The sequence below is a fragment of the Odontesthes bonariensis genome, chromosome 23, assembly GCF_027942865.1.
Source record: "Odontesthes bonariensis isolate fOdoBon6 chromosome 23, fOdoBon6.hap1, whole genome shotgun sequence".
NCBI lineage: Eukaryota > Metazoa > Chordata > Actinopteri > Atheriniformes > Atherinopsidae > Odontesthes > Odontesthes bonariensis.
The window spans coordinates 8,421,319-8,439,422 of NC_134528.1; the positions used below are offsets into that span (position 1 = coordinate 8,421,319).

General features: G+C 41.5%; 1 protein-coding gene across 1 annotated transcript; it reads right to left on the minus strand.

The window, feature by feature from the left end:
* Positions 1–4,193: 4,193 nt before the first annotated feature.
* On the minus strand, positions 4,194–14,840 carry LOC142373524 (very long chain fatty acid elongase 6-like). The gene is made up of 4 exons (XM_075456820.1): positions 14,569–14,840; positions 11,324–11,455; positions 10,565–10,716; positions 4,194–8,873 (listed from the first exon to the last, which is right to left on the minus strand). The coding sequence occupies exons 1-4, from the start codon at positions 14,649–14,651 to the stop codon at positions 8,443–8,445; spliced, it is 798 nt and encodes a 265-aa protein (XP_075312935.1). The 5' UTR covers positions 14,652–14,840; the 3' UTR covers positions 4,194–8,442.
* Between the last annotated feature and the right edge of the window lie 3,264 nt (positions 14,841–18,104).

The following is an 18,104-nucleotide window of genomic DNA, read 5'->3' on the forward strand; positions in this document are numbered from 1 at the left end:
TTTACCCTTTGAATGACATCGTATGGTTGTTTGTCTCTGGTTGTGTGACCCTGTGATGGACCCCAGCTCTTATCCAATGACAGCATCCACCCACTACCCCGCTGTTAGGGTTTGTGGATATTTGGACTTTGGATTCGTTTTTTTCTTTTTTTGGTTTTTCTGTATTTTGTTTCTGAGTTATTGGTTAAATTGGGAATTATTCTGTTAGTACTGGTCGAGTCTTGATTTGTCTTTTCATTCATTGTTACTCCATGCTTTTAAGTTTCTGGTCTTTTCTACGGTTTAATTATTTCTTAGTTCTTTGTTTTGCTCTTCTTTGTTCTTAGCTGGCACTTTGTTTAACCTTGTAGTTTGATTGTGTTCTTGAGTTGCGGGTTTGTTATTAGGTTTGTTTTAGTCTATGCTTTAGCCGCTGTCTCATGGTTTGCCTTTTACTTGGACCAGTAGTCGTGTCTTGCCTTATTTCTGTTTTCCTCCTGTCTGTTCACCAGCTCCACTGCCACACCTGCTTGTTATCCTCAGCTGCAATCACTCACTAATCAGCTCCCCCACAGTAGTTATGCTCTCTAGTTGGTCAGTTTTTGCCATTACCACCTCATGGCCTATTCTAGTTCTTGTCAGTTTTGTCTGCACCTTGGTTTTTGTTTTCTCAAATTTAGTTCCATGGTGTTCTGGCTTGGCTGCACTTTTAGTTTTAGTTTAAAATAAATCAAATCAGTTGCCTTCAACCTCCTTTTCACTCCATTTCTAGCAACCATAACATCTGCAACTTTGACTTGGATTAAGCGGGTGTAGGAATAAAGCTTGAGATTTTAAATGATAATCTCACTGCCAAACAGTGGCAGTTGGAAACTATGAAATAAAAAAATCTGCTGCAGTTTAGTTGTGTTCACAGAGAGGTGGAGGAGCAAGTCCTGTCAAACATTTGAATAGAAACTTTACATAATGGAAATTCAATTCAATGGACAACTCAAAATCTTGCATTAACTTATGATGCGACAGTGAGGGCACCTCATTTACTCTTCATCAGGGATTTTAAATGCTCGATTGTAAAGGATTTCTATGGATTAAATCGCAGAGCGGCTGGCCTGAGACCAGACAGTCCAGCTGAAGGATACATGTGATGATATCATTGAATTTAAAAGCAGCAAAGCACCGTCAAACGGCAGTTTCTTATGATCTTAAAGCAGTAAACGTTAATGTATCAAAACCTTTGTTTATCACTATATGTTCCATCATTTTGTACTATTATTTCACTCTAAGACTTAAATGTGTCCCATTCTCACATCCAAGGTCATTTTGTTTTCACCATCAAGCATAAATGTTCTTTAATTGTGTTGCAATAAAACGGATAAATTGATTTAACCACAGAGCAGAGCTGCACATGAGCTTTTTTTTAAAAAAACAAACCAACCCTGCCATCATGACCTTAATCCTTTATGGGATGTAGAGCATGAGTTGGTTAAAAGCTTTGCTCTTCACGGCATGTCGGTCCCCTGGTGTAACGCCCCCACAGCCAGGAGACGAAAGGGAAGGCAGAGCTTTGTACTCCTTCAACCCGTGACCTCCCAGGCAGGACATGTGCAGCACGGGCCGTGTAAAGAGGGGCAGCTTGTTGCGAGCATGCGGGAGTCTGGTGGCGTTTTATCTGTGTTACAAAGACAAACTCTTGTCGTGTTACTGTAACACAGATTTTACAGGCTGGGATTACCAGATGGGCTGTGGAGTCACTGCTTTGTCCTAAAATCATCATTTGGATATCGTGTTGGAGCTGTGGTTGGTGCTCAAATGCAACTATGAGAAGCTGCAGATTTCTATGGTCAAAAGTATGTTGAGACCAACATTTACATCTGTAGACGATTACTGATCATGAGTATAATTGCGTGGTTTTAGGTAGTAGAATTTGACCTCGTATGGCAGAATTAATGCAGCTACAATATAAGATGGAGGGCCGTAATTCATGTTTTGGGAACCGCAGGATTGTGTCTGTTTTGTGCAGATGATGTGGCTCCGTTGGCTCCTTCAAGCTATAACCTTTGGGGTTTAGCAGTCGAAAGTCGGCTCTTCCAAATCCGAGGCCATGGTTTTCAACCTGGAAAAGGTGGAGTGCTTCCTCCAGGTCGAGGATGAGTCTCTGCTTCGAGGTGCAGGAGTTTAAGTATCTCGGGGGGGTCTTGATCACAGGTGATGGCAAGTTGGAACCAGAGATGGACAGACGGCCGGGAGCTTCATCAGCAGTAATGAGGGAGTCTGACTGTTGACCTCAGAAACAACAAGTTTATTACAAACATCCCACTGCATAATATATCTTTACCCACTGAGGGCTTTAAAGTGATAGTTCGGAGTAGATTCACCCTAGGGTCATTTGAACCGTGACATCCAGCCAAGTAGCCCACCCGAAGTTTTTTCGATCTTGGCTGAACATCAGCTGAGGTACTGAGTTATCCCAAATAGCTTAGTACAAGCGCTAATGGACCCTGGCAGTATCTCCAAAATGACCACACTAAAATCACATGCCATGACACCAAACTTCTACAGTAGTACAAATATGGTCTGTACTCACAAAACGATGCATTTGGAAGGTTGTACATAGTCCAGGAGTTTATTATTATCAACACAAGCCTGATAGCTTTTCTGCTGCTAAAGCTGCATCGACGTCACTTCCTTGATCTCGGAGCTTCAAAGTAAGATGAGGGTTGATCTACTACTGTAGACAACAAAGTATATGCTATATTCTACATGACTTTTTATGTTGTAGAGTTGTGAATTTATTTTATCAATGGAGAAATTGAGCAGCCTTGCTTTGTTGTCTACAGTAGTAGATCAACCCTCATCTTACTTTGAAGCTCCCAGATCAAGGAAGTGACGTCGACGCAGCTTTAGCAGCAGAGAAGCTATTAGGCTTGTGTTGATAATAATAAACTCCTGGACTATGTACAAACTTCCAAATGCATCGTTTTGTGAGTATAGACCATATTTGTACTACTGTAGAAGTTTGGTGTCATGGCATGTGATTTTAGTGTGGTCATTTTGGAGATACTGCCAGGGTCCGTTAGCGCTTGTACTAAGCTATTCGGGATAACTCGGTAACTCAAGCCTGGTTTATAGTCGGTAACGCAAGACGCAAAGCAAGACGCAAGAAGAAACGCAAGCCCTTGCGCGGTTGCAAGCCCCCCATTGCGAGCTTGCGTGTGTCACCTCAATTTTCTAAACTTCACGCAAGAAAAGACGCAAGCCTACTACTTGAAAACGACATACTGATCGATCAGACAGCATGCAGAGCGTTTACACACAGTGCACTTCACTCCTTCCAGAGTCGAAATCAGCCGGCCTGAAAAGCTGATTTCGCTTAAGCTATAAACTCTGTAAATATATAACTTTAGCAACATTTGAAACATTTTCAGGCGAGAAAGTAGTCGTTTAGACCCCCAAGGTGTTGAAAATCTGACAAAATACCGGCTATTTACAAGAAGAAGAAGCATGAATCACTCGAAGAGGTCCTGGCGGTGAATTTCCTTTCATCACAGTAGGCTTGTCATTGAAAAAACCCGCTACTCCACCTACTCTCCTGGCAGTGAATCGCCATGCAGCACACGCAAGCGCCGGCAAAGCTAAATGAAGTATAAACGTCTCGAGCCATTAACATATGCGCAAGAAGAAAGCGCAAGGGCAGTTAAAAGAAGTATAACTCAGCCAGATGTTCAGCCAAGATCGAAAAAACTGCGGGTGGACTACTTGGCTGGATGTCACGGTTCAAATGACCCTAGGGTGAATCTACTCCGAACTATCACTTTAATATCAAGCGAAAAACACTAATGGCATGATGAAATAAGGTTGCAAATGAAAGACGAGCTGTATGCTAATGTAAATGTCCCATTTATGGGGCCAAATGGCCACATGTCACACCATAGTTATTGAAACTAATGCGTTATTTTGAGAGCCCTAATTTTAGTACCAATGGGTCACGTGACATCAACCCTGCCTTATACAAAACAGCCTAGCAATACGTTGCTATCTCACCATTTCTAAACGTTCCATATTTTCTGGTGACTGGGCTGAAAAGATATCTTCAGTCATTCACGCTTGTCTATTTGTAGATTGGCATCATTAAGTGAGACGCTTTACTGTTTACTAGTGTCACGTGCACACTATCACACACATATTTCACCAAACATTTCAAGAAATGGAGACCATTAAAGGCAGGATGGATTTATTGTGACATTATGACACGAGAAGCCCTTGAACTTTTTCTCTTTTTGTTTACAGTTGACAGTAGTTTCCACATGTGACGTGTTCATGTTCTACAGGAGGAGATATAATGCAATGCAAAGACCAAGGAGGGTGCCACATAAACACATGGCAGTTTAAAAACAAACACGAGCATCGTTTGGCACACAAATGATCCATAATAATTGCATCATGTTTTACACGGTAACAGTGTTCTAAACAGTTTTACAGTAAATAAAATGGAAGCTACCGTGTTAGTACATGTTGGTGGTGAAGACATCTCCACCGCAGACACATTCACAGGAACAGGTGGCCGCTGTGAGAGGATGAATGCAAACCTCAAACATGGTGTAAGCTTCCAGCTGCAGAGCCCACTGTTTAAGCCTCCTCAGTGATGATTCATAAACTACAACAGAAATTCTGCTCATTAGATGCACCGACTAATGACCGTCTTTGCAAGCTGGAGAAGCGGCTTCTGCATCGAGCACAAGTGCATTACACACAGGACAAAAATCTGATTAAACCCACAGGAAAATATCTTAAAATGTTAACCGTTGATAGCTTTAAGTGTCTTTATCTTCAAAAGGCAGATAATCGTGTAACGATCAGCAGCAGACGTGTGGAATGTGAAGATTTACAAACAATAACTGGACGGAAAAGAAAGCAAAATGAGAAATGTTAACTTCAAATCAGATAAGTTAATTTTTTCGATGCATCATCATTGAGGAAAAAATCAGCACCTCGCTTTGTGTGAAGCAAATTTGAGCCGTATGATCTTAAATCTTCCTCACGCTGAGCCTGGTTTACACGAATCATTTGAATTACAGTGCACAAGGAAAATAAATGGTCGGATACATGGAGGAAAAAAGGGTAAATGTTGCTTACAAGTCATAAAAGAAATATAATAAAAAGTGCTTTTGTGGAAAATGTGTACAGATTTCAGTTGAAATGCAGTTAAGCTTAATTTTTCCTTCATTTTTTGCCAGTTGAATACAAGAAACTTTCACCTGTTTCTACCACTACAGCTCACAAAAGATTGAGACTCGTGTTAAAGTGGCTCCTTCTCTTTAGTTTCGGGGTGTGAGCTGAATCAATAAAAACATCTTGCACGTCGGAGATTTTAGAATAAGTTGGATTTTCGCAATTTGTATGTTTCTTTACAAGTATCATACACAAAATGATTGATTCACCTTTCTGATGTTTGATGACGTGTCATATTGCTGCTGACTTGACAGTCGCTGTTCATGAAGTGTGAACAGAAAAAGGGAACCAGACTAATGTTCAGCCCCACTTGCTTCTAGACATCTATTTTTCATTCTTGCAGGTCCGGTTGGTGTTTCATTTGAGAATCAAGGAGTTTTGCTTATCTAGCCGACTAAATGGTCCACGGTTGATGGGCTGGATGAACATGACTCCTTTAACCCAAAAAGAAAAGGGATACATTGATTGGTTGAGGCTAAGGGGGGAATTGGGACTGGGTTCAAGTCGGGAGACTAAGAATATTAACTAATATTACTGTGATTGTTTCAAAAGGCACAGAGAACACAGGAAGGAATGTACTGCGCTGCCATTGGTCAATACGTGATGGGAGAGAGGGTAAATAAAATGGGATTGTTCTATACCGTCTCACCCGCTCATCTTTAAGAGATTTTATTGAGGCTGGGTGAAGGTCTGCCTCCTTAGGACTCAAGTGCACGTGTGCAGTAGGCTTTTGATGCACTAAAAGGTCAAAAATGTCAAATTCATTTTGTTCAGTCTGAACCCAAAACAGAATGAACAGCCACAGCTGAGCCGAAAGCATTTAAGTCTGGCATCAGGATGTGTAATTCACAGCTCAGAATGTAGCAGTCTCACAATAAAGGCTGAAAAATAGTCCAATCATCCCACTTTCGTCATTACATGCCGACATTGGTCTTAGAAAACTGTAAAATGCCCAAGTTTTGCATTGGGTTCAACTGTCCCACACGCATAAAAATTCTTACAAGGCTCCAAAAATGTGACATGCCTGCATTTTCCTTTACAAATTGTAAGATGTTTACATTTTGCATTATATGAAACTGTCAGCTATAACATGTTTTAAACGCTTTTAAGGGACCCGAACTCGAACCGTCCGCCTTCTTATAAATAAGAAGGCGGACGGTTCGAGTTCGGGTCCCATCCGACCCAAAACAACTTTCAACTTCGCTGTGTGTCGCAGTTGGTGAGAGTTGAGCATAAAAACAAACAGGGCTAGCTTTAGATGATAAAAATCCGATTAGTATTGGTGATAAAAACCCACAGAGATGGGCTCAATTATCAGTGGATGCATGGTTACAGGTTTACATCACGAATGCCTCCCATCCAAAACGGGTAATGACCATCTTATTGTGCCACAACTACGTCTTTCACATGTAGATAAATGTCTTTTACAGGTTACCTTTCAAGACTGAGCTGCCATGAATAACAACTGCAAAGCAGACTTGTTTGAACTACTACTGCTGCCACTGGTTATTCATTTCCAGAACGATTAACTAAAAAAGTGAAAAGAAAAGCCCAAAAACGGCCCTATTCATACCCCACACAGACAAAAGTGACCGAAGATATTCAAGAAACTACCACAAGAAAAGCAGCAAACTGACACATTCAAAAAGCTGCAAATGATCTATACATTTGCTTGAAAAGTGGAAAAAATGAGCCTCTTTTTGCCGCTACTGTCGTTCACGGGTCAAATCTTGAGAAGCAGGTTTGTGCACCTGCTCCGTGTTTCACACCAACTGGGTTAGGGGAAACTAAACGGGACATTCTCAAACCCGACATCAGCAGTGCAGCATTTCTGTTCGAGCGTGCACAGATGTTCTCACACAGATGTGTGCCCTGCTTTGCTCAGAGCGGACGGTTTATGTAGAATTCTGATCTGTGCGCACATGCATTGGTAATTCGACTGACAACTGATTCCCTTTTAGATTCTATGCTGCGGGTTCATGTTCTGCTAAGGCTCAAAGACGCTGTTTAAAGTGACAGCTCAGTAGTTCAACCCTCTGCTGCGGGTGGTTAGCTCAGATTAGCAAAACAACCCCAAAACTCGACACAAAAGTATGCCAGAATAAGATGCAAGGTTCTTTTGGCGTGTTCTACGAACTCAAAGGGAAAACAGTGCTGTGCAAAAGTCCTGATCCAGTCCTCATTTGTTTATACTTTGCCTCCAAGCAGCCAGAGTTTCTTATCATCTTTTAAAGTGGTCTTGAGCAATAGTTCTTCAGGGATTCTGAAGGCCTTTTTTTGGACATTGGCTGCTTATACATGCATAAAGTAATGAGGAGTGACTCGAGACTTTTGCACAGTACTGTTAATGACTAAGTGGCAAACCTAGAATAACAATAGGCAGCTCAGCTGTTAAAAAGAAAAAGATCTCTAATTTAAATGCAGGTTTAATGCTTCACATTACTGGTTGTATGTTTTAAATTAGTTTCTTGTATTATTGTTGCAGGTAAACACAATGGGGGGAAAACAGGAAGCTCGGGTCAATCCACAGGCTGTATATTGCATTTTTGTGACGGGAATAGAGATATTAAAATGACTATTTTCACTGCACACAGTGGTTTAATGCTGGCCAAATTCAGGAGAATCATTTCTGTAGTAAAATGAATCCCTAAACTGCCCTCAGCTGGAGATACAGCACAAATGTGGCCGATGGACGGATAAAACTGTCAAGAAATACGCTCGTGTTCACATAAAAGTTAAAGGAAGAGGATTCAGGGTTTATATAAGTCAGTGCTTCGGGTTTAAGTAAGTGCTTTTTAACTCCTCCAGCTCATTTAAGTTTCATTAAATTACAGTTTGTTCAGAGCTCTTATAAAAACTTGCAAGACAAACATTTTTTTTAACCACATTTGACCAACTTTTGGCCCTCGTATTGTTATTATAGACACTGGTCAAGAGTCTGAGCAACCAAGGTAATATTCGAAATGAAGTGAATTGTGCGCCTCCTCCCTTCTTTCTCCATTTTTTTACTCCAAACAATTCATGAGATCATATTAAAGCGTGCTGAGTCCTTCCCCTCTTCCTAAAGCACTAAAACCACAGATATATGACTGTTTTAAGCTGCAGATGGCAGTAAAAAGTCAGTAAGTAACAAGAGGAGCACTGAACAACCAGCTGTGACTCACTCATTCACGCCTTCCCTTGCTGTTGATCATTTCTAATTATGGCACACTTTAATACAACCATACCAGCAAGTTAATTTGCCTTGGCTCCTTTGTCCCTGGAGGAGTCTTTGAGGTAGCTGTTGTAGAAGAACCAGGCAAAAAGGACCAAGTAGCTGAGGTACATGAGCGTGCCGCACACGATGTTGCCCATGTGGGAGGGACAGTGCACCTCGTGCCTCCAGTAGTACACCAGAATCAACACGGCCAGGCCCATCGCCATCTGCAGGATCTGTGAGGCTGTGATGATCATGGCGCAGGGGCGGGGCACCCGCCAGCCGGCCGCCCGGGCTGCGTAGTAGGTGTACATGAGAGAGTGGACCACGTAGTTCATGGTCATGAACCAGCCGCCGCCCGCCACCTGGTCCTTGTAGGAGTACCAGGAGTAAATCAGCACGGTGATGTGGTGGTACCAGTGCAGGAAGATGAGGCGCTGCTTCCGCAGGATGATGAACACCGTGTCTCCTGCGAGGGACAGTGGAGAGGTCATCCACGACATTCAGAGCCAAGTGCGGAAGGTCAGTAGTATAGAGATGAAAATATGAAAGACACAATATTTCCTAAAGCTTCCGGATTAACTCACTCAAACTCAAACAGAACTGAGATCAGCAGCGTTTACATCCTGCAGTGGAGTAAAAGTCTGACCAGTGGGAAGGTGAGTATATCCTTTCTCTGAGCGTCTCCATTTCAATCATGCGCTAATGGAATTTTCTTGCCACCTCAGCAGCAATCGGCCCTCTGGGAAATGGAGGCAGATGCTGAGGTCGAACAAAGCAGGAGGAGACAAGGCTGCTGTGCAGAGGCGCTTTCAGCATCCAGAGAGAAAGCTCTCACGTTAATTGTCTCCAGGAAAGTTAAAGGATAACTGCGGTATTTTTATTTGGCACCTCGTTCATGCTCACTCTATTTTCTTAGCGGTGGCGGAGTAATATCAAGGAACATCCAGTACAAAATGTAAAATAAAAACACAACAGAAGCAAATTTTCGCAACAAAATTTGATATGGATTACCAGTGCACACCAGTAACCACTCCGGTGAGTTGATGATTTTGAAAACGGACGTTTATTGTGCTTTTACGGACCTTTTTGGACATGCACATGACTTGCCGTTCTGAAGCAGGTTGAGAAGAATCAAAATTAGGCAAATACCGGAGACAGCAGTAAACATCAAAAAAGCGGTGAGGGGGGTTCTAAAACATTGCAGACGACTCAGAAAAGAGGCTTAATGTTGAAAATACCGCAGTTCTCCTTTAAAGTGTCCAAAGCAACCTATCGACAATGTTCAAATACAAGGATTTAGTCACTGCGGGTTACAGACTACGTCAGGTTTAACACATCAATATCTAGTGTGCTATCCTCTGTGGATTTCAGTTGAAATCGTTTTCAATAAGGGAATCAAAAGACTTGTCTTGTTAAAATTTGTAGGATCTGCAGGTGAAAAAAGGTCCAGAAGTCTAGAGTAAAATCAGACAAATTGGACAGAAATGAGCATTTTTAGGCCATTAAATCTAAAATGATTTAGAGTGATCTATAAGCAGAAACACTTTAAAATGTTTTCATTAGCGTAGAACTGCGTGAACATAAGATTGGTTCTGGTTTTTTGAACCCACAACAGCAAAGATTGCTTTCTACTCCACACTCAATGCTACTACGGTAGCCCGTAAGGGACAAAGGGAACTATGGCTCTGGAGCATAGTTTCACATTTCTAACAGATAGTTTGTTGGTAGATAAATTAATTCATTGTCCATCAATTTTCAAACTGAGCGATTAGATATTAAGGTGTTTGTTTTGCCTGTTTGAAGAGGGGACATAAACTTATTTCTGACATGGCAAACACTCAATTCACATAACTGATCAAATAATTGATCTACTGTTTCTACTTCTATTGAATAGCTACGGCCAATATTCGCTGTAATCAAAGAATAATCGCATTGAACCCAACTTCTTTTTTTTTTTTTTTTTGCCACTTTGCACCTGGATGTTTTTCAGTGAGCTTAAACGGGTCACAGCCAGGTTAATTCAATCTAAATCCACTAATGAACAGTTGCCTCATACACCTGAGGTGTAAGGTGTTAAACTCCTGTTTTAATGGGTAAAACTGAGTTCATTGGTTGGACATTTGGGTTTATATCAGGAGACATGCGAAGAGGTCTTACCCAGCTCGGGGGCCTTGCTGAGAACAAAGGCGTAGGCCCAGAACTTGGTGACGGAGGCGCGGTAGAAGCTGATGTCACACACCGACTCTCTGAAGCCGCCATTTGTGAGGACGTGCAGCATGTACGACCCCGTCCTGACTGCTCCGATGATGCTGCAGAGCGAGCACACCACATGCAAACCGTTTAAGCAAAAGGTTATACGAAGAAGCATGGGATTTGCGATGTGTTAAAGTACAATCATTCTTCTGTTTTTTTTAACAACCCATTGTGTTGCAACTGTCAAGAGGCGTCATCTGGACAGATGAGAACACAAACAAGTGCACGTCTGCGTTAAATCCAGCGAGGAATGTGATGGCATCGGTAGTGTCACCCAACTGGTTTCAACATTTTCCACTTTTTTCTCAGAGCACATTCCCTTCCTCCTGCCTTTTGGCAGAAATAACGTGAGATCAAAATGTCCTGGTGTCCTGTTACAAACCCTTTACAAGGACATTAGGTGACTTTCCTTCTCTTTCGGGTTTCTTTTGAAGAATCGTTAGGATCTTAGGTAGACAGTAGGATCGTTGGCTACACTGAGGCCCGGCTGACTCCTTCAGATAGATAAGAGATAACTTTACCCCTGACAGTTCTAGCTCGTCTGATACCTTATCAAGCAGCCACACACACACACCTACACGTGTGATCTACTGAATCCCACACGGTAAATTCGTTTTCTGCTGGCGTTTGCCTCCTTTTCGCTGCAGTTGGAGTGTGACTCACCTGAAGATCGCCAGGCTGAGAGACCACAGCGCTAACGGGCGCCGCAGGTTCAGTTTCGGCCTTTCCCTCATGAAGTGCTGGCCGGCGAACACGAACGCAGCATACAGGCCACAGAACATGAATGACTTGCTCCTGCAGAGTAGGAACACACAGTGAGCATGAGCATTAAGTCTTTACACTGTAAAACGCTGTATACACCGCATACTTCTACTTAAAGTGGCTGCTTTTATAAAACAATATTGGATGAATTTGATTGATTTGCCTGTTAGTTCTAGTTTTATTAATCAAACCCACCTGACAAGGGCATTTAATTATTCTTCTGCTACCTCAGCACAATCTTATTTGACTTAAAGGCCGAAGCTTTTCATTTTTAAGTGAACTTTTATGTGATTTTCATGCATTTGTGGAGCATCATTGTTCAGATAAATAAGACGACGTTTGTGACATCTCCCGTAATGCGACGGTAACGCCAACTAATGACGAATACCTGCTGAGAACGAAGCAACCAATCACAGCGAAGTAGAGTATCTGTATGGTTGATTCATTCCAACAGCTGATGTGAGAGATTTCATGAGCTTTTAGCCAAAAATATGCAAACCGTTAACTTGCATGACTGAGACGAACAGTTTTCAAGACCAAAAGAAAAAAAAAAGGGCGACTGACTAATTCTACAAGTAAAGAACCTGTGATATAGAGAAAATAGAGAAATGGGGTTTCCGTCAGCTACTGAAGATAAACAGCAGAAATCTACAAGTGCTTTGAGCTTTATCAGGAAACAAAAGAGGAAGATGATGACTTCCTCTAAAGACAGCCTCCCTGAACCCTAAATCACCTCCTCTGCCTCTGAAACATGAGTTGAAACACAGATGTTCTCTTACATAAGGATATTTCACAATCGGGGTGAATGAACCAGACAGCTGCAGTGGAATTAAAATGTGACTAAATCTGACTCCTGGCTCGGTGAGGCTATTCGTCAAATCAATACAGGTATGCCATGTTTCATCAAACCAAGTACATATAAAGAAACGGAAGCTTTACAAATCAACCCATCTCAACTGACGCCACCCTTCATGTGCTGTCGTGGCGAAGGATTACCAGAGATTAGCTGCTGGCTCTCTGACCACTCAGACAGCTGGTGTTGGGTGATGAGGCCATTTTCAGAGGACAAGGCTCCGCCCTGCTTATGATGTAAAGCTGATACCATTTCAATAAAAGCTGGCGGCAAAAAAACGCGACAAAGCAGACTTTGAACTGCCTTGGAGAAAAGAAACGGTGACCCCCGGTGACCCCGGTGTCTGTCTTTACATCAGTAACGAGAGTAAAGAGTTGTTTGGGAGTACAACGGGTCACTAATCCAGATTGGCACAATTCATATTAGGATGCCGGTTGACCCATTTAGAGCCAAAGTGGTTTCTGATCACTATTCCCAGTTAGTTCCGGTGAAATGTACAAGCAATGCTGCTGGGTTGCCAGGTTGAGGGGGCCTAGATCCATCACTGATGAGGAGCATCACGCACATAACTAGATGTATGCATGAACCAGGAAATAAAACTACTTGGTTAAATTAAGGAAAAGACCGCAGCCATGTTGAAGATACACCACTTTGTTCCATTCGGTCAGATAATGATGTTGAACTGCACCACTTCACCGATTACCCAGCGTGTTGAAAACCGATGTTAGAGGATATTCAACTCTGAGTAACATCTAAAATTATAAATTTATGAACATCGATATACTGATATTCTAAGTTTTTACTCCCTAATAATTAGTATTAGCCCCAAACATCTTATCTGTATGACTCTACTTAAATATTATGATGCAATTTTCTATCTAAAAGGTGAAACATTAGCCTGAACCAGGTTGGATTCTCTTTGTCGTTACTAAAACTGAATCAAAACTTATCAACAGATTCACTGATGACCTAAATAAGCTGAAGAAGAATGTGCCATCTGACTCTTAAAGGAACACCTGGCATCAGCACAAGGTCATCTCGGCCCTCCAATCAAGTTTCTCCCATTTCTGAACTTACTCAATGATCCTAACTTTGAAAGCCTCTTCGATATTCATTATAACACTCTTGTGATTTAACTCTATCTTGGCCTTTAGGGAGGAGAATCTAAGGGAAGTGATCCCTGGAAAGGCCTGGGAGGAGACTTTTATGCATGGTAATAAATCTTTTATAACCAAAGCCCGGGGGTCAAGGACCTTTTGTAGGTGTATCACCAGCTTGAGGCGGTGATTCCCTGCAAAACTCATGCATGTGCTCAAGCTCTCCTCATACCTACAAACACCCGGTCAAAGATAACAGGAAAGGATAGCATGCCTTTTGGGGTTATTTCTATCTTAATACCATTATTCTTTAATATTCTGTTATGGTTCTTGTTCGCTGCTCTGCACTGTAAAATATCAGGTATCTTTTCATATAAAGATCTACGTGCCCTTTGTAAACTTTGAAATTGGCCCATAAAACATGTAAATATAAATCAATCGGCTCTGTGATGACAGTGAAAACAAGCAGCAGGTCAAAAGAGGAAGAGTTTAAGGTTTAAATAGCAAACTATACATCATAGAAAGAGGTGCATTGATTAAATGGAGAGCCTTTTATCTGCAAGGCTGCATCAGAAAAGAAGAAGGAGCTCATCGGTGGCGTTGCAGGAGTGTGAGGCGGGTGTTACACTTTCCCATGAGTTTCACCAGCCTTTGTTACCTGAGGTAACAAAAACACAACCATACTGTGTGTCAGTGTTGCTCAGCCACTTCAAAGTTGGACGAAAAAATGTGGTCTTACAAGGTGGAGAAGCTCAGTGAAGATTATCACTCCTATCACAGGAATTTATCTTGATCATTTAAATACTGTGTCTTGTATTTTGCAGCATAAACGGAGGGATGGCAGGTTCTCTTTGTTTGCATAGATATTGATTTAATGATAATCGGCCTTTGGGAGCACAGCTGAGTACACATTGTGCATCCTAAAGGACGTTTGAGTACAAAGCGGTTAAAATAAGATTATCTCTCCTTCTAAATGCAGCTTTTTGTAACTTTTACTGGCTGCAGCGGTGCTTTGGCTCACATTTTAAACGGCTTTAGATGATAAAAATGTGAGACGCCGGTTCCGCATGTAGAGCAGCCTGGACAGGACACGAAGAACAGCCTCTAAACCCTCTCTGGCGGGGAGCAGGGGTTGGAGACCACCCCGGCGTTTTAGCTCAATTTTGCGTTTTTTTTTTTGCGTTCTATCTACTCACCAGTTTTCCTGCATCCATTCCAGAGCCCGTGTTTCATCGAAACGTCGCTCGAAATCATAAGTGCTGAGCTCAGTCTCGTTCATTTTCCTCGGCTCTGGACGTTTCTGGGTGGATTTCGAGGAGATTAAATGAATTCAATCGACCTGAACAGTTTGTAAACGAGCTAAACTGTGACTGCTGCTCGTTTATCTTGCTGTTTAATAGCCAGTGAAGCGCAGGGAAGGAGGATGCGGTCCTGTCAAATGTACTTTTCCGCTGTCACTTTCCTTTGTGCTGCTAAGCTAACAACCGGAAAAGGAGTCTGTTCCGGTTTGGACTTTCAGAATAAAAGAGTGCCAAGGCCTTACAGTGAGCTGTTGTTGATATAAAAAAAAAAGTTATGAAACATCAAAACAGCTGCAAAGTCAAATTTATAAAGCATTTCTAAAAAAAACAACACTGCCAGCTGACTAAAGTGCTGTACATTAAAAAAAAAACATCACAAAAGCAATGAAAGGCCAAGAAATAAAAGTGTGTTTAAGACGAGACTTAGAAACATGAAGTTTTGAAGCCTGGTGAACATGTACAGGCAGGCAATTTCATACTTTTGTGGCTACAAAAGCAAAGACCTGGTTTCCTTTGTGCACCATCCAAAAATCCTTATTTTAGCTTTGTCTTCAATGGTTCAAGGCCATCAAAGTTTCAAAGGAAGGTGAACCTGAGTGCAAAGAAACAAAAAAAATGACCACTATTGGACACAAAACCAGCAAAAAATGTTTAATTTCTAAGAAGAGGCCCAATGCGACCACAATAAGATATGAAAAGTGTTGAAAAGGAGTCTGGAAAACATAATATGCCCCCACATGAGCTGACTGACAGGAAATACGACTCTTCTGAGCATTTCTGCATCATTCTTCAGTTTGGAATTTTTATATGCGACACAGTCCTCATTAGGAGGAAGGGTGGATGGCGTGATTACGTGCAGTGCTTTCCACCAATATAACTGTTCTTTTCAACTGAGTTATGTTCGCCACACCTTTCTAAATCACCTCTGTGACTTCCTGGTTGGGTTTAGGCAATAACATCACTCGCACTCGGGGTTGCGAAATGACATCATGGTTATTATGACTGAAATAACGCTTTTGGCGTCATCAGCGCCACTCTCACACTTCACATGCTGTTGCTTTAAAAGATTACAAATTGCTCGACCGTAATTACAGGTTTTTGGTGACCCTTTGTTGTTTCTCTTTATGTATTAAACATTTTTTTTTAATGTGTTATAGTTTTGAGCTGTAATGATATTTCTCCGCGCCGCCTAACGGCTAATTAAACATTTGAAAATGCTGATTAAAAAATCTGTGAAGTGATCAGCTGCAGTCTTGACTTTTTATATGAAGGTGAATGTGTTTATTTCCGGTGTTCCTCGTGCCGTGTGTTCGGTAGCTTGACGCGGAGAGAGAGCGCACGTTCTTGCCCTCATCAGTAGGGAGACTGGGGGGAGGGGGCGTGGTTTGGCTGTGACGTGTAATCATCCTTTGTGAGGTAAAAATTGGAGAGCTGACCTCAGACAGGAGATAGGACCACTGAGACTTGTCCGTAGTCAAAGCAAATACTTAAAATCGGTTTATATAAGGTATATAGTTCAATTCTTATTTGATAAAAATGAATACATTGTCTTGATTGGTAAATAAAACACGTTACATTGCACAGAACAAGAGCGCACATACAAGTAATGTGCTAAAAAAAAAAAAAAAACGTGTTTTAGCGTTACATAACCTCTATGCTCATACATGCTATACATGTTTCTTTCTGTGTGTATTTTTCATCTCATGTTTATATCCCACGCTGATTTATCATTGTTGTTCCATTTTGTTTATGTCTTAAAGTTGATAATATCATTGTGTAAATGTGTAATGTTGCACGATGTGTTTGGATAGAAGGAAGTCAAAGTCACGAGAAGACCAGAGGGGGGGGGGGTTTAGAGCAAAAAGATTCCTATTTTTGTGAAAATAATTCAAATATTCTGTACTTTTTATGGGTTTGTGGCTTCGTGAAGCAGCTGGAGATCTCATTCGGAAATTTAGGGAGCTGTGAATAACATTTTTTACTGCTTTCTCAAAAATGGTCCTCAAGGCAGCTTATAATGACATTTTTTTTGCTGGTTGCAACCCTGAAACTAAATCTAGAATAGTCATCGATGTGCTCTTTGATCCTGCACTAAAGCACAGTGACTCACTTGGATTACTATCAGAGCAGCTTGGTGTGCGGTTACATAATATGAGTTGGCTTGCCACGTTTTACACATTAAACATTGGACTTTAGCAAAAGTGATCCCACAAGTCTCTGCCCGCTGAGCTGAAAATTGAATCATCACGTAGACAAATCATCGCTGTTATTTGAGTGGGCCTTCGTGCAAGTTCAGCTTTGTCCCCTTAAAGTGTCACAATCCATACGAAAAACCTTTATTTCTTGTGAATTATTATTAAATGGAATAGTTTGTGGGTTCATAAGAATAAGAACCAGTTACTCGTAGTTTCAAGCTATTTTTCTATGCATATTTGTGAGATTGAAAGAGTGAGAGCGGGAAAAAAAAGTCATGAACTGGACAAAGCATGAAGTCATACTGAGCTCGTAAACGTCTTTTCTTCTCTGCCATGAAGAAGTAGGTGTGCTGTGTTTCCCAAATGCAGCAGATTGATTGACACAGTTTTATGAGACCACTTAATTTGCTCTCCAGTTTCGGAGCAGAGCAACCGGAGAAGAATAAAGGAGGTTTTGTGAGTGTTTGGGGGACACAGAGAAAAGAAACAACACAAACACAGAGAGCCTTTCAGCAGCTGCTGCTCTCAGCCTCGCTGCCCTCTGATCCACTTCCCACAGATCTGCTGTCTCCATGTCCGGCAGCAGGTGACAGCAGAGAGCGGGATGCTTGGTGCACAGTGTCCACGATTACAGACAGCCATCCCTCAAACAGTGTCATTTGGAGAGAAAAAACACTTTTTATTTAGGGATTCTTGCCTAATTTGGTTGTTAAGTTAACTCGCTAAAACCTTAAACCTCGATCGCGAGTAAAAGTCCTGCATTCAAAGTGTTGGTGATATAGCAGCATGTAAGTATAATCAGGGAAACCTGGAAATTATTAACAAACCATTCTAAATGTTAACATATCTCAAAAGACAGGCGATTACAAATTGTAATCCGCATCATAGCGTTGGCTTTTTGTTGTTTTAGTTCCGCTTTCATTTAGTTGGATTGCTTCCGGAAGTCATCGTGTTTGCCTTTTGTCTTGTGTAATCGGCAAAATCTCATAAACCAATATTTAGTCAAACATTGAAAACATTTCAAATGTCAAAAGTGAGGCAATATGTCATGAATTTGATTGGACCAGCACACCTTAAAAAAGTTGTGACAAGGAAAAAAAGGCTGTAAAAGGGAGTGGTACTAAACAGAAACAGCTGGGGGAACATGTTGAAACTAGGGCTGGGCAAGGATTACATTTTTTTATCTAATTAATCGCATGATTTCCCTGATTAATCACGATTAATCACATTTGTACG